Source organism: Mesocricetus auratus, unplaced genomic scaffold, assembly GCF_017639785.1.
Source record: "Mesocricetus auratus isolate SY011 unplaced genomic scaffold, BCM_Maur_2.0 Super-Scaffold_100013, whole genome shotgun sequence".
NCBI lineage: Eukaryota > Metazoa > Chordata > Mammalia > Rodentia > Cricetidae > Mesocricetus > Mesocricetus auratus.
Window position 1 is genome coordinate 34887137 of NW_024429196.1, and position 17608 is coordinate 34904744.

Below are 17608 nucleotides of genomic sequence, written 5' to 3' on the forward strand. Positions count from 1 at the left end.
GGCTATTAATAGAAGGAAAGTCATTAAAGTGAATAAACTAAAAACTTTTAAAGCAGAGAAGGGCACAGACAAGAAAGATTGACTATGTATCATTGAAGGAGCAAACTATTGATTTGCTTATCACCCAATTCCAAAGAAAACTTCCATGATGTTCTCTAGTAATAGTGACTCTGAGCCCTTTACAGGTTTGGGCTACCTGTTCATAGAGGACAGCAAAATGTGGTTCAGGAGCAATGCCTTTACTTCTTTGTCCTTATGTCTTCTGTAGCTCTCCCAACTTCTCTTACACATGAATGATAGGTTACCTGATGCTTACTGAGCAACACTCCCCACATCCTCATACGGTATTGCACATATTTCTCAGAGCACCATAGTCCATGCTACTAAACGCTTGAAATCAGGACTCCTTGTGGGAGCCCTTGGTCCAGCTATCCCTCCTGGATTCCTTTGTGTCTGTCTCATTCAGTACTTCCTAGGTTATAACTTTGAGGCTGAGCTTTATTTTTTGCTTTGGTACTATATTAAGGACACCTTGGGATCTACCCCAAACTCATTTTTCCATTTCCCTGACATTTTGGCCATCTGATAAGATACTCATTCGTAGTGACAGTTACAAAGAGAGGAAGTTAGTTAGCTTCTGCAGCATAGTGCATACCTAAGATCTAGGTCTTTTCCTGTGAGGTTTGTCTTTGTAGACATTTGTATTTCTGATACTCAGTTGGAATTCATGACATGGTGTGTGTGTGTGTGTGTGTGTGTGTGTGTGTGTGTGTGTGTGTGTGTGTGTGTGTCTAGTATGATCATCAGGTCCTGTTAAGGTCTTGTGTTCATTACAGACTCTCATTAGAAAGACATCATGAAATCTTTGTGTAAACTGACCCTTATTATCCAGCCAAATACTTTCACATAATTCTTAAAAATAGATTTTTAAATTTTAGTTACTTTATTAGATTTATATGTTGCTTGACTTGGCTAGTAAGTAAAAAAATATGTCCTTATTATGACTGTTACAATATGTATTTCTTGTTTGTGTTGCTGAATCCCTGTAGCTCAGCTGTAAGCAAACTTTTCCACATTTCATTTCTTTTTTTCTTCTTCTTCTTTTAATTTAAATTAGAAACAAGCTTGCTTTACATGTCGATCCCAGCTCCCTCTCCCTCACCTCCTCCCCTGCTCCTTCCACCAGTCCCCCAGTCCCCCAGTCCCCCAGTCCCCCACCCAATCCCCATTCCATTCTGCAGGGAGGGTGATGCCCTCCTTGGGGGATCTCCAGAGTCTGTCATTTCATTTAGGGCAGGGCCTAGGCCCTCCTCCAAGAGTCCAGGCTGAGAGAGTGTCCCTCATTGTGGAATGGGCTCCCAAAGTCCATTTGTATGCCAGGGATAAATACTGATCTAATACCCATCCACATTTCTTATTTATTATGAAGAACAGTCCCTGACAAAGGGATGCTGGTTTCTTTGTGATTTGAAATATCTTTTTTTTAATTGTTTTCTTTCAAATGCATAGGAAGAACTTAGTAAAATTGTGTATGAAGCTTTTTTAAAGTCTTTTATGAAAAAAAATCCATAATTATGTAGGGTATACTTTCCTTGTGTAATCAAATGATTGTTTTACTTACTGCCCAAGTAGCTTATGTTTAATAGGAGTAACTTAATATAGCATAGAGTGAACTTCAATCTTTCAAAACAGTTAGGTTTATTGGAGACACTATTTAATGATTGTGGTGATTCATGCCAGTCCTCACCCATCAATTCCACAAGATCCATTTAACCCCTCCTTGATAAACTGGTATCTTGCAATGGTATAGGGTTCTCAGATTTTCCACTTATAAAAGTCATGTATTTAATAAAAATGGTTTTAGCTATTTTACTCCTAAGCCTGACCTACCTACATACTCACTTTTCTCCATAAAATATCTCCTTCTTGAGAATCTTTAAAATATTTTTTAAAATATTAACACTTATATATAACTATTCTATATATGTAGTGTACAATTTCACCCTAGCTTTTCTGAGAACTTTGACAGCAGTAGTAACTACAAATTCAGCAAAGGAAAAAAAATCTTTAAATCATGGTAAATTTGTTTTGTTCTGTATCTTTCTTTTTCCCAGTCAGGTAGAAAAGTTGAGCAATTGATTTTTTTTTCCTTGAAATATACTCACAGTTTCAAAGTATCTCTTTCTAGATTGCTTTGCCAGTGGAGGGCACACTGAGAATTGAACTCAGTGTCTCTCTTGTAAGTGTTCTACCATGGAACTATATCCTCACTCCAAGTTTTACCTTTTATTTGATTTGGAGTCTAGCTATGCTTCTCAGATTAGTTTTGAATTCACTGTAGTGCTCATGCAGACCTTGAACTTGTAATCCTTCTGCCTTCACTTCCTAAGTAGCTGGAATTGTTAGGCCTGCTTAGCCCGCTCCAAATTATTTTTTTGCAGTGGGAAATAGGATCTTTTCTTTGGAAAAATTTGGTGAACACTACTGTACAAAGTAACCAATGCAACATTCACCTACTGAGGTGAATTAGTCTGTGATACTGCCATTGGCAAACATAATCTAAATCCAATCATAAGGAAATACTATAAGCTGTGAAGAAAGTGGTCTTCCCTAGTTTAAATTTCCAGCTGGTAGAAAATAAAATCTGAGGAACTTCCAGATTGAAAGAGAATAAATATAATGTGACAAATCCAGTCTATTATCATGGCATAGATTATTCATATGTTTAGAAGACAAAATAAATATAAAGAAGGCTAGGCTCACGACCAAAAATAAACATAAAGATAATTACTAGTTGATTGACCACATTTGACCGTGGCTGTTGGATTAATTAATAGTATGTCTTTTTTATATTTCCAGTTCTGAAGTGATTCATGAAGCAGAAAGAGGGAAGGAGAAAGTCTCAGGAGAAAGTGTAAATAGTTGATCAGTCAGGATAAAATTACATAGGAGTTCTCTCTGTTGCCTTTGAAGATTTTCTCCAAATTTCAGGTTGCCATAAAAAAGTTTTAAAAGGAAGATACATAAAACTGAAAATGTTGGGCATGAAGAAAATTAATATCATCTGACCTTCTTTGAAAACTTCAGGTAGAACATGAATCTGTGGTCATCTGTTTACTGACTTTTTTGTGTTTTGTTTTTGTTTTTGTTTTTACGACACAGGGTTTCTCTGTATTGTTTTGGAGGCTGTCGGTCCAGCCTGGCCTCGAACTCACAGAGATCCGCCTGTCTCTGCCTCCCAAGTGCTGGGATTAAAGGCGTGCGCCACCACCGCCCGGTATGTTTACTGACTTTTGTTCTGATAACATAAAAATAATAACTAGAAAAGTGGACTATTTCATGGTACTGAGTCTAATTAATGAGAAAACAGTGCATACAAAGGCTGAAAGATTAAACAGTATAATAAGTTAATTATGCGTGTCATTTAATAGTTGTTACATGAGATCAGCAAATGTTTTCTCTAAAGCACAAGATGGCAAGTGCTTGGGGCTTTTTGGATCATCATGGTGTCCCTCTGGTGTGGAATAGCCATAGACTAGCATTTCTCAACTTTGTGTGTTGTAACCATCGGCAAACACAGATTTCCAGTGGTTTTAGGAACTGAGACACTGCTCAGTGGCAAAATTACAGTTATGGAGTGACAATAATTTTATGGTTGGGGGTCACCATATGAGAAACTGTAGTAAGGGGTTGTAGCATTAGGAAGATTGAGAAACATTGCCATAGACTATGGATAAGCAGTGTGGTTACATGCCAATGAAATAATTTGCAAGAAGAGTTTGAGGTTATAATTGGCTGAGCCCTGCCCCAGTGGGAAGCTGGATTGCCTCTGTGGAGTTTGGGGAAGATATGAAGAAGGAGACTGCCCTGCAAGTTAATGGCTAAACTATTGGGGAGCGGGTGGTAGATGGGTGGTAGCATCCTTGGAGTTAGCCACACCTCCCTTCAAATAATAGCTCTTAAGTTTCATAGGGAATAAGAGGTCCTCTTCTCTGGAAATGCTCTCATTTTTTCTTGTAGCCTTCTACAGTCTTCTATATACATTCCAGAAGGATCTCTCTCTCTCTCTCTCTCTCTCTCTCTCTCTCTCTCTCTCTGTCTCTCTCTCTGTCTCTGTCTCTCTGTGTCACTGTCTCTCTGTCTCTCTCTCTCTCTCCTTCCCCCCCCACACACAATCAGACCTTATCCTTTGCCTGCTTAAAATCATCTGTATACCATTTGTTGTCCCAATAGGTTTGTATCCTCCTTGACCTTTGGTTTTTACTCTCAGTCAACATATTCCATGTGCTGTTTGGTGCCTAGAATCTCAGTATTCTTCTATGCTTTAGAAGCATAGAAGTCCTGTTTACTTGTACTCTTCAGAAGTACTTCTGGTCTCAAAATTCATAGTAGTAGTTCTCTACCCTAGCTGGTTGTCTCTTGTTTGTCTCATCTTAGTTAGAAAGTTGCAACGTGTAAAGCTCACAGCTAACGTAAACCTAAATGGAGATAAATGCAAAGCATTTCCATTAAAATCAGGAGCAAGATGAGGTTGTTTACTCTCTCTACACCTACTCACTATAAAACTTGAAGTTTTAGCTAGAGCAGTAAAATACTTAAGGAGATTAAGGGGTTATAAATAGGAAAGGAAGCAGTTAAAATAGTTTATTTATAAATTCTATGATTGTATACATAACTGACCCCTAAAATTACATCAGGGAAACCCTACAACTGATAAATACTTTCCCAAAATAGCAGATCAAAAAACATTCAAAAGTCCATAGTCTTCCTGTATGACAGACTGAGAATGAAATTGGGGAAACTATATCTTTCAAAATAGCCTGAAGGATAATATCTATTGGTAACTCTAACCAAGCAAGTTAAAGACTTGCTTGATTAAAAACTTCCAAGTCATTGAAGAAGATACCAGAAAATGGAAAGATTTCCCATGCTCCTAACCTGGTAGGATTAATACAGTAAAATGGACCATCCTACCAATGCAATCTACAGATTCAATATAATCCCCATCAAAATTTGAACACAGTTCTTCACAGAACATTAAAGGACAGCTTTCATCTTTATATGGACACACACACACACTCACACACACACTCATACTCACACTTAACTAAAACAATACTAAACAATATCATCACCACTAGAGGCATCAAATTCCCAAATTGAACCACAGAGTTATAGTAATAAAAACAGCATGCCATTGACATTAAAAAAAAAAGACATGTTGATCAATGGAATTGAATTGAAGCCTCAAACATAAATCCACACACCTACGGACACCTGAGTTTATTATTATTATTATTTTTAAAAAGCCAGAAATACACACTGGAATAAAAAAGATAAGATCTTCAACAATTTATGCTGGGCAAACTGAATGTCTGAATGCAGAATAATGCAAATAGATTCATACTTGTCGTCCTGTAAAAAACTCAAGGTCAAATCGATCAAAGACCCCAATATAAAGCCAGATACACTGAAACAAATAGGAGCCGGGCGGTGGTGGCACACGCCTTTAATCCCAGCACTCGGGAGGCAGAGGCAGGCGGATCTCTGTGAGTTCAAGGCAGGGCTGGATTAGCCTCCAAAACAACAAAGAGAAACCCTGTCTCGTAAAAACCAAAAACAAACAAACAAACAAAAAAAACAAATAGGAGAGAAAGATGGGGAATACCTTTGAACTCACTGGCACAGGATATTTCCTGAAGAGCATACCCATAGTGCAGGCAGTAAGGCCAACAATTAATAAATGGGACCTCTTTAACTGAAAAGCTTCTGTTAGGCAAAGGGCACCATCATTCAGACAACACGTCAGCTTACAAAATGAGAAAGTTTTTATTTTTACAACTCCACATCTGATCAAGGACTAATATCTGAAATATATAAAGAACTCAAATATAAAAAAATACAAATAACTGAGAAACTTCTGTAAGGCAAAGGACACAGTCAACAAGACAAAACGGCATCCTACAGAATGGGAAAAGATCTTCACCAACCCCACATCTGACAGAGGGCTGATTTCCAAAATATACAAAAAACTCAAGAAGCGAGTCACCAAAACACCAAATAATCCAATTAAAAAAGTGGGGTATAGAACTGAACAGAGAATTCTCAATAGAGGAATCTAAAATGGCTGAAAGACACTTAAGGAATTGCTCAACATCCTTAGCCATCAGGGAAATGCAAATGAAACAACTCTGAGATACCATCTTACTCCTGTCAGAATGGCTAAAATCAAACACACCAATGAAAGTTTATGCTGGAGAGGATGTGGAGAAAGGGGAACACTCCTCCACTGCTGGTGGGAGTGCAAATTTGTACAGCTACTTTGGAAATCAGAGAGAAAGAAAAGGTGCAGATTTGGGTGGATGAGGAATCAGGAAGATCTGCGAGGAGGTGATGGAAAAACCTCAATTAGAATAAATTGCACAGAAAAATATTTTCAATACAAACTATGAATTTTACCTTATATTTCTCATTAAATAAATAATTGTCAAAATTGTTACAGATTAAAAAAAAAGATAATTGCTGAATGTAACTCAGTGCTTGCCACAAGTCCTTTGTAAGCATTCTGGCTAGGGATGTAGTTCATTTTTAGAGCTCTTGTCCAGTTAGAACTCTTGTCCAGTATATGCAGCATCTTTTCTTCCATCTCTAACAGTGGAGGAAAAATAAACATAAAATTGGCATTCAGTAATATGTGTGGAACTGATAACTTGTGTTAATATTTATAAAATGTCTAATATAATACCTGGATTGTCACTTAAGCTTTCTGACTATGAGTTATGAGGCATATATACTTCCTCTAATGTGATATTAGAAAGAATTTTCATGCTTGAACATGCGACCTGCAATGGTCAGGGTCCATTTACTCTATAAAAAGTCATGAACATTTTGGAGCCAGTATTTTGTTTATAAAGATTGAATTCTAATAATGTGAATGAATCTTAATATTTCTTTCTACTGGGGATTTCAGACTCATGCTTTCCTTTACCCATTTATTTCTTAGATTAAGCACAAAGATCCCATGCACTACAGGAACAGAGGGTTGGATCAAGGCTCTGGTCTTAGGACTTTGGTCTGAATGGTAGAATAATTATGCTCTCTGTTGGTTTCAGATGTTCATACAGAAGCTGTCCAGGCAGCTCTTGCTAAACACAAAGAAAGGAAGATGGCAGTGCCCATGCCTTCCAAACGAAGATCCCTGGTTGTACAGACTTCCATGGATGCCTATACACCCCCAGGTGAGCAATATCTTAAGTGTTTCTGCTTCTTAAATGTGTGATATGTGTGCCTGAGAATTAACTGATAACTAAGCCATATCAATCTTAAAAAAAAAACTTTTTAAAAGTTAGGATACAAAATAATGAGTCTCATCACAGCATCTTCACATATATATTGCTGTTACTCACCTTCCCCTGAGTCCTTATGATCTCATTCATCCTTTCATTCCCCCAATTTGTCACTCTTTCCCTTGTATGTCATACATGTCCCATTTTCCTCTTGTTCTCCGCACTTTAGATCTTATCTTTTCCTCTTATAGTTCCTTTTCTGCTTTCATGACCTACACATACCCTGCTTTCCATATATGAATGAGAATGTGCAATAACAGACCTTATTTGTATGTTTTTACCCTTAGCATAAGGAACTCTCCTCTGTCCATTCTCTTGCAAATGTCATTCTTTTTTTGCAGCTGAATAAAGGCCTATTACGTATCTCTAACTACATTTTATTCATTCATTTATTGAATGGCATTGAAGTTCTATAACCTGGATATTTTGACTGCTGCTTCTAAAAACAAGGATGTACAAGTATCTGTAGTATGTTGACATAGAATCCATCAGGTATATGCCCAGAAGGTAACAACTTCATGGAACATACTCCAAAAATAGTATGTGAGTTTAACTTGGAAAGGAAGTTTTAACATCATTACATATATACCTATATTAGTAAGTATTTTAGATTTTCATCAAGAGTCAACTATGATTACTCAAAAACTTATAAAATTTTACTCAATTATTTATCCATATAGGAAATATACCTTTTAGTTATAATTGAAATTACATAGATCTTTCTTCTGCTAGACAGATGTATATGTATACACACATGTATCCTTAAATCTTTATAATACTAACAGCCTATATTATCATATTGTGGAAAAAACCAAGTGACTTCTGTCAATAAATTCAAATGGTGACCTAAAACAGGAGTCACTAGGCTTTACCTGTGGAATGTGAGACAGTATTTTAACTTCTGTAGGCTTTAACAGCTCCTCAACTCTGCTATTGTAGTATAAAAGCAGCCATTTTCATGTGTCAGTGGATGAAAGTGCTGTATCCTAGTAAAAGTTTACAAAAATAGGCAGTAGGCATGATTTGGTCCACAGATTTACTAACCCTTCATCTAAAATGGTTAGAAGTAATGGCCTATTTACTTTCCCTTTGTCATGTTAGTGTGTTTTATGTAACTAGTAAAATACTTGTTGCAATGTGCTTTATTTAAACATATTTTAAAAGGCTGACATAAGTCACAGTTAGGGAAGTTAAGAAGTGTGGCATCCACTTGCCTGTGGTAAGTGCTTCCTAGCTACACCAAAGTATGGTAGATGGTAAAGTATCCTGTGGGAAGACAGGGAGCCAAAGGAACTTGACTAGTCTCATGTTTTATATTCCCATAGGAACTAAGAAGGTCTTAATACCAGAGGGAAATAACCTCTGGTGACACTAAATCATTGTACCCAAAGAGCTCAGGAGCCCATTTTTCAGTAATTGAGGAGTTTGGAGGATTTGCAGTAGCTTCCCACCTACATCATCTGTGAATAAAGATACTTCTTTTTAAATCTGGGTGTTTGTAACATAGTTTTATTAGTTTGTTTCACTGGCCATAACATTATTGATCAGATTGACTAAAAGTTGCAAGAAAGTATTTCCTTGCTTCATTCTCAGCCTTAGGAGCAATTCTTTTAGTCATTTACTATTAAATGTAGTCGTAACTGTGGATTTTTACTGATGGACTTTAAACAGCTTAAGGAAGTTTTCCTTATGTTCCTAGTCTGTTGAATGTTTTCATCCTGAGATGTTATCCAATATTTTTTGAGGTCTTAGAGGGTATCACATTTTGCCATCCTTTCAGTGTATTAGTAACATTGATTCACTTTTAAATACTAACATGAACCTTAATTGTGGGTTTTGTTGTCCAATTCTAACCACCACTTGCTGATAGTGTATCATCTGTCTTGTATGTTGCTTGTTTGTGGAAGATTTTGTTCCTATATCCTGAAAGATGTTACTCTGTAGTTTTATCTTTAAAGATGGTATGGGATAGAGTAATAAATGAAATATTGACTAGAAAGGGGCATGTGAAGAGTTTCTAGGGAAAAGCTTGTACATGGCATTGATATGCATTTAAGCACCTCTCAAAGTCTTAATAAATATACAAAATATTTAAGTTTTACTTTATATAATAATATTTTATGTAAATTATATGCTAAAAGGCAAAGTAGAAGAGAAATTTCTAATAGTCTTATTTTTCTAACATAGTTCTAACAAAAAACATAAAGAATGTGGGTTATGATAAAATAGTGTAGCTTTTCTTAATGATGCTGTTTCTGTTCTTTCCTGTTACATATTTCAGAGTCATTTCTGAGCCTTCTTGTTTCCTTTTATTTCACACAACTCATCTCTAGGTGAAATCCTAAGTCATTCTTAAATTGTAGGTTAGATAAAAAATATTACAGTTATTCATTTTTAACCCCTTGCTGATACTGAACTTGCATTGAATGAAAATATATCTATGAATTTTCATTAATAATGTGCATTTTCCTTAGGTTATCTTCTTTTACTTTTCAGATAGAAAGGTAAACCAACTAAATATGAGAACATTTTCTAATAAATTAATGCTTTAAAAGTTAATAGACTTTCATTGATCATAAAATGTGATGTTATGAGAGTATGTAATGAGCACCAGAGGTAGAGGCTGAGATCACAAAGTAGACAGGTTACTGGAGAAGGATGTGAGTGTGTGTGTGACTTTAAAGTGGGTTTTTCTTTAGCTGCTGTTTCTTCATCAAAAGCTCTGTGTCTGAGGAGCCACATAGGTAAGTTGTAGTCATAGTAACCCTAAAAATAAGTCATAGTTCAGAAAAATATTTTTGAGCTTCTAAGGAGTCACAGCAAACCTATTTAAAAACATGTGAAAGTATGTTTTAGAAAACTGGGCCCCATCCTATAACTTTGTAGATGTGTACAAAGAAGATACTTGCTTCTTCATATTGAAAAAAAGAAATATCTTTGCATGGTATTTTATTTGTTTTGTTTTTTTTGTTTGTTTTTTACGAGACAGAGTTTCTCTGTATTGTTTTGGAGGCTATCGGTCCAGCCCGGCCTCGAACTCACAGAGATCCGCCTGCCTCTGCCTCCCGAGTGCTGGGATTAAGGGCATGTGCCACCACCGCCCGGCCTGCATGGTATTTTAATGTCCAGATTAATGTCCTGTAGCATACTTAAGGTTTTGTAGTTATAAAACTTACTATATGTGAAAAGTTGCATTATTTGAATAGTGGAGTAACTTTTCTGGACTGTTTCAAGCCAACAGTCCCTGGGAAGCTATTATCTGATCTGATATGAATCTTTTGGCAGTGTGTGGAAAGGCAGTGAGATTGAGGATCATCTTTGCAGCACTATTTAACAAATCAAATCTCTTCTTGGAAACAGATACCTCTTCCGGTTCAGAAGATGAAGGCTCAGTGCAGGGTGATTCCCAGGGAACCCCAACCTCTAGCCAAGGCAGCATCAACATGGAACATTGGATCAGCCAGGCCATCCATGGCTCTACTACATCAACCACCTCCTCCTCCTCCACTCAGAGTGGGGGCAGTGGAGCAGCACACCGACTGGCAGACGTCATGGCCCAGACACACATAGGTGAGTGAGATGCATATAGCCTGGAGGGCTGGATGCCTTTGTCTTTTCTGATGACTGGTTTGCTCTTGTCATTATTATTTTTTTAATTTTAAATAGCTTGTTTCACATGTCAATCCCAGTTCCCATTCCCACCCACCCCTCCTCCCGCAACCCCCCCACCCCCAGCTTCCCACCCTATCGCCTCTTCCTTCCACATAGGGGATATCTAGAGTTTGTCATTTCATTCATGGCAGGGTCCAGGCACTCCCCTAAGAGTCCAGGCTGAGAGAGCATCCCTCTTTGTGTTATGGACACACGAAGTCCGTTTATATGCCAGGGATAAACACTGATCCACTGCTCAGGCCCCATAGGTTGCCCAGGCCTCCTCACTGACTCTCACATTCAGGGGGTCTGGATCAGCCCCATGCTGGCCTCCCAGCTGTCGGTCTGGGGTCCAAGAGTTCTCTCCTGTTCAGATCAGCTGTCTCTGCTGGTTTTGCCAGCCCATTCTTTGCCAATTTGCTCATCGCTCCTCTCTCTCTGGCACTGGGTTCCTTGGGTTCAGTTTAGTGTTTAACTGTGGGTGTTTGCCTCTGCTTCCATCAGTCACTGGATGATGGCTCCAAGATGGTTATAGACATCAAGTTAATTATCAGGAATGGGCATTTGAGGTGGTCTCTCCACTATTGCTTAGCTTGCCAGTTGGTGTCATCCCTTTAGAGCACTAGAGGTCTCACTGGTTCCAGATCTGTCTTCTAACCTATGATTCCCTCTTCCCCTTATTCTACCCCCCACTCAACCTTCCTGTTCCCCTATGACCTATTCTCTCTTCCTCTTCTCCTCCTCTCTTCTTCCCAGCTCCCGTCATTATTTGAGTTAGCACTGAGTCTTGGTTTGTTCTCTAGGAACTTTCTGGTTGTAGAGTCTGATGGACAACTGGGTTACTGCATTGGACTAAACATTTCTAAAACTCTTGCTTTATGGTTATTTAACACCCCAATCTCTTGTATCAGGAATTCTTTCAACTTGTGTTGGTGTTAGAATGCATTCTTATTCATTAAGAAAGCTTTCAGCCATATCAACTTACATGTTTGTGTTTTATGTTAAATACACTACTCAGTGAAGTTTTGTCGTGGTGCTGGTAAAGACAAGAGATTATAAAGTACAGTTGCTGTTACTTAGAGGGGGTCATTTGAGAAACTTGAAGGACTTAATGATTTCTGCCAAAGGCATTCAGATTGTTTAGATACTTCATACTATTCTGTATGTGGGCTCTAGAATGAGGAAGGCTGTGTAGATTAGAAAAAGTAGAGGGTGGGCTAGAAAGACAGCCTAGTAGTTAAGCGCACATACTGTTCTTGCAGAGGACCTGAGTTTTGTTCAAAGCACAAACATTGAACTGTTCACAACTCCCTGTAACTTAAACTCCAGGGAATCTAGCAATCTCTTTTGGCCTCCACAGGCAGCTATACTCATATGCATACATCCCACAGATTCATATACATAATGAAAAATACAAATTTTAAACCAGCAGCATCAGAAGCATGACTGTGGGACATCTGAAAATAGTTTAGGAAAAGAAGTAAGCAATGATTAGAGGAAACATGTGCTAGATGAGTAACTGGTTGTATGAAATGTGTGAGTGATGTGAACATTCCTGTCCTTGTGCTTGTTACTTACTATGCCCTACTCTAGTCCTCATTCTTAGGTCTGAAGTAGGATATCTGGATATCTGTTCTCATCCATTGTTTTCTGTGGATAAAGATGCTCAAACCGTTCAATGGTAAGAGGTTTTCATAAGGTAAATTGTTTGGGTAAGATCCAATATAGTCTCTCCATCACGTAGCCATCAAGTAGAGAAATAGCCAGGTACTTGGAGGCAGTTGCATATTATACTGTCATCTATACCTAGAATATCAGGAGATGTAGATCCAGTCCTCTCAAGTCACACCTGCAATACTGGAGGGATACCTTTCCACATCAGGAAACAAGAAATGAAATTAATGAGTTAAACATGGCAAAGTCAGCTCAGATAGCCAAAATGTGGATCTTTAACTAATTGATGGGCAGTCAAAGTCATTTCAAACTGACATTTTAAGCTTCACCCCATTTGAACTCAGTGAACAAAGTTAAAAGCATTGACCTTTTTGTTTGGTTCATTTCCTGAAGAGTAGCATCTGCTTTGAGTTCTCCCACTAACAACCACTGGAATCTTGAAGTCACTTTTGCAGTGAAGGGAAAAGAAATGGGAACCATAATTTCTTGTCCTTTTCCCTTTCAGAACTGTTGCAAGTAAAAAGGAGAATATAGGAACATTCTGAACAAGTTTTTGAAGCATTTACTTAAGTTTAACACATTTTGAAGAAAATTACTAGCCAGTGTTTAACTAGATAACTTACATTTTAAATATCAGAAAATTAAACATTGTATATAAATGTTGCCATTAAACATATTTAGACAAGTCATTCTTGCTTATTGGAGCTTAGAATGGCTGCTGAGGGTGTCAGCTGTCCATGGTACATGTCAGCAGACAGGCTACTCAACCAACTGCCACATGGAAGTTATTATATTCTCTGATTTTGTTCTTTTAAGAAAGTTCTCAGAATCTTACTAAAAGGACCAAATATTTCTGAACGAATTAATCACTGCCTTTGGCTTTTCCTTTGTGAGTTTACACTTGGAATACTGGAGAAAATTATAGCATGCGGAATTAAATTTATCCAAACTATAAAAGGTTGTATTACTCATATACACCAAGGCTCAGTGTGGCCTAAATATAACTCCTGAGTGTGTGACATTTCAGTAATTTCTCATTTGGCACAAGGATAAGTTCCTAGACTACCTAGAACTTATCTGTAGGAATTGGCTTTTGTTTTTTTTTAAGCAAAGGCAAGACAATGAAACCTGATGAGAATTAGAATACTTCATTCCAGAGACAAAGGCAGCCTCCACCCCCCCACCACCCCCAAGCAAAATCAAAGTTGGCAGTACTTGACCTTTTGCTGAGATCGTTAAAAGCTTGGGAACAAGAAAATAGCATGAGTGTGTGCCTGCATATACATTCATGCACGTTTGACAAAGCTCAAGGCTAAATAAGCTCCAAAATCAAATGTGATCCCTTTGGGCAAGTCGCTTCATGTGGAGCCTATAGAGCCTTCTTTTGCACATGAGAAAAGCCTAGAGATAACAACCACACAATCTCTCTCAAAATGGGCATTCTTCTGCTCCTTGGAGAAGGCAAAACCTCAAATCCTTGTGTATTTTTTCTGCAAATTTCCTTGAGCATAAACCTAAGACATCTCCCATATATTTTAGTAAGCCAAGATGGCTTACTATAGGATAAAAAGGTCTATTCTGGACTATCATTTTTACTTTCTCCTGTGGTGCTTGTTGTGTATATTACAAGATATGCTTGTCAATCTCTAACCAAGGATCCTGACAGGAAAGCCTCAAACCTGAAAGTGCTAAATTTTGAGTCTATGTAGACTGCTAGTACAAGGAGTCAGACCTGATGTTCTGACTTGCTACATTGCTGACATGACAACCTGTTTTCTAGACATGAAACCCAGGGCCTTGTGCATACTAGCCAAGTCTGTACCACTGAGGCACATCCGAGCCCTAGAATGACTCTGGATCACTCATGGTAATTATTGGAAAGTATTTATTAAGCACATTAAGGCTGGGCATTATAGCTCAGTGTTTGCTTCTTGTGGCTTTGTTTCGATCCTAAATACCACAAAGTAATAGAAAGTTAAAAACTAAAGAACCCTAGTTAGAAATGAGGGGGTAATGCTCTATAAAATTTTATCAAAATCAAAACTTGAGAATGTAACTTAGAATAGACAGTATATTTGGCTGAATTATTTTAAACTCCAAGATTTATATTTGAAAACAATGTTGAGTAAATTATAGGAGTTATTTAGATAACTAGGGAAACATATACTGTAGTGATACAGTCATAGCGTAAGAACAAAGAACAAAGCGGAATAGATAGTATTATGTTATACATTCAAAAGCAGACTGTATATGAATATGTATATATAGGAAATTAGACTTTCACATTAACTTGTTTTAGTTTTTAAGCCTCTATAATCTTTTGATAATGCCTTCATCTGACAACATTGTCACAGAGTTTATTGACAGTGCATTCTTACCAATGCAATATTTATAAAAGTAATTGATTCTCCCAGAGTATTTTAGAATGCTGTGTTCAGTATATGATGTTTGTATTACTGAATTCTCATAAAATTCTTGTATCCATCTCTGCTAAGAAGATAAGGTTGAGCTAGGGAGATATTTCAGTTGGTAAGTGCTTGCCATGCAAGCATCAGGGCCTGAGTTTGGATTTCCAGCAACCACATACTTAAGCTGGGTCTGGTAACCCTTGCCTGTAATTCCTGTCCCAATGAGTCAGATATAGATTCCTGGAGCTCACTGACCACCTAGTGTGTTTCTGGTTCTACAAGAGACCTTGTATTAGTCAAGGTTCTCTAGAGGGACAGAAGTTATAGAATGAATGTGTGTGTTTGTACATATTTGATTTATTCGAATTACTTATAGGGTGTGATTCAGCTAGTCCAACAATGACTATCTAACAACTTGAAAGTCTAAGAATCCAGTAGTTGTTCAGTCCACAATGCTAGATGTCTCAGTTGGTGTTTGCACATTAGAATCTTGAAGAAGTAGACCTAAAGCTCATGAAGGAATGAACTTGCTAGTGAGATTGAGAGCAACCAGCCAAAGAGCAAAAACTTGCTTCTTCCATCTCCTTTATGTAGGCCTCCACCAGAACGTGATGCCCAGATTAAAGGTGGATCTGCCCTCCTCAAAAGGTTTGGATTAAAGGTGGTGGCCCCTCCCATTTGAGATGATTTAATTAAGAAAACTCCACAGGTGTGCCCAGCCACTAGGGTTTTTGTTAATTTCAGATGTAGTCAGTTTTACAACTAAGAATAGACATCACAGACTCTGTCCCCCCAAAAATAAGGTTAGATCATTGGACAAAAGATACCCAATGTCAGCTTCTGTGCATAACAGTATATGTGAATGTAAACAAATAAATGAAAATCCAACAAAAGTGAATTTATAAAAGTCTTTATCTACCTCAGGGTTGTATTATTTATTAAATAATAAGCAAGAGCCTGACAGTTGGATGTTTTGATTGTGGAGTCTGTTTTATTAGGGAAATTTATTCAGAGTTTGAATTGCCACTATTATAAATTACCCTTGTTTATTTATCTGTAATCATCCTAAGTATTTATGCTTTTTAAAAATTTATTTCCTTAAAATAGCACATATATACTGAATTGATGATGTTGCCACGGCCTGGATACTAAGGGCTAGGATCTCCCTAATGCCCCATCCCTCTCAACTAGGGTGGTATTGCCGTTAGGGAATTATAATTTTAGAGCAGATCAACAAATTTTTCCTATAAATGGACAAATAATAAGTATTTTAGACTCTGTACCCATACATTGCTGCAACTGTTCAACATGGTACCTTTATCACAAAAGAAGTTACAAACAGAAAGACACATCTATATGCTAGTATTTCTAAAGTCAGGTAAACAGCTACTCATAGTTTGTCGATCCACATTATAGAATTTTAAACAACTCTACTTCAAAAGCAAACTGAAAAATATGAATCTTTTATAAGCTAATACAAGGCAGAATGGAAACTGTCAGTGGTGACCCATGTTATGTGTCCCATCAGGATGGTTAAAACATGGATTTGGACTTGTCACTTTCTGCTAGAAATGATTTCATGGTGTAATCTTTCAAAACACATTTTACATTAAGTTGTTAAAATCCGTATAATACTTCTTGGCTTCAAAAGTATGCTAAGCCTTCATCCTGTTCACATTCCACTCTGAAGGTAATTAGTGCTCAAGTTTGTAAGAATGCCTCATTGGTATACAAGATAAATTACATTTAGTTGCTGATATCTAGTTTTTTGTCTTCTTAAATTCATTTAATTTAGAAAGTAGTAACACATTCATTCATACTTTTATGCTTATGAGTCTCTCAAATTCTTTCTTGGGACTTTATAAAGGGCAAAAGTCAGAGAGAATCCCCTCAGGGAGTCCTTGGCAGAAGTTCCTATTTGGTTGTATGATCTCAGGGTACTGTGTCATTGGATTTCTGCAGCCACATTGAAGAAAAATAGTCCTAGCCTTGTGCATATCACACCTTTCTGAAATTTCTATATTATAAATATGAAGAAGAACATATGGGGAACTGTACAATTGGTAAACGTCAACCTTGACATTCAGCCTTTTCTAACCTAATCTCCTCTTAGTTTGTTTTATAGATGATTCAAATTTTACAAGTGGTTGAGAATGGCTGTTTGGAATTTAGCAAATAGGAGAGATCAATCTGTAGCAGGAACAAATTTAGAAAAGGGTTGTTCTGTAGCTGAATAACTTAAAGTAATACGTTATTTTCTTGGGTGTAATAAGGTGTATCATTTGTGTGTGTCTGTCCTACTTTGCATGCATTAGTAGATCTTCCTGAGTACATCACTCTGGGGTGATTAGTTGCTGCCACATCACCATTAGAGATAATTTTATTTCATTTTTACTGTGGGGAGACTATAGAATTTTCTGTCTTCCAGTTAATTATCAAGGGGTGAGGGTATTGATTCAGTGAGCAATTAAGCTGACTGAGTCTTCTGGAGCAGGCAGTGGTTGGCTGACACAGTTGAATGCTTCTGCC

At 37.4% G+C, this 17608-nt stretch overlaps 1 protein-coding gene across 4 annotated transcripts in view; it reads left to right on the forward strand.

The window, feature by feature from the left end:
• Dip2c (disco interacting protein 2 homolog C) overlaps positions 1–17608 on the forward strand; it is a 368984-nt gene that overhangs the window by 207500 nt on the left and 143876 nt on the right. For all 4 annotated transcript variants that reach the window (XM_013114670.3, XM_013114671.3, XM_013114672.3 and 1 more), the window contains 2 exons: positions 7113–7238; positions 10707–10916. In XM_013114670.3, coding sequence (XP_012970124.1) covers positions 7113–7238; positions 10707–10916 — 336 coding nt within the window. The remainder of the gene's footprint in view (positions 1–7112; positions 7239–10706; positions 10917–17608) is intronic.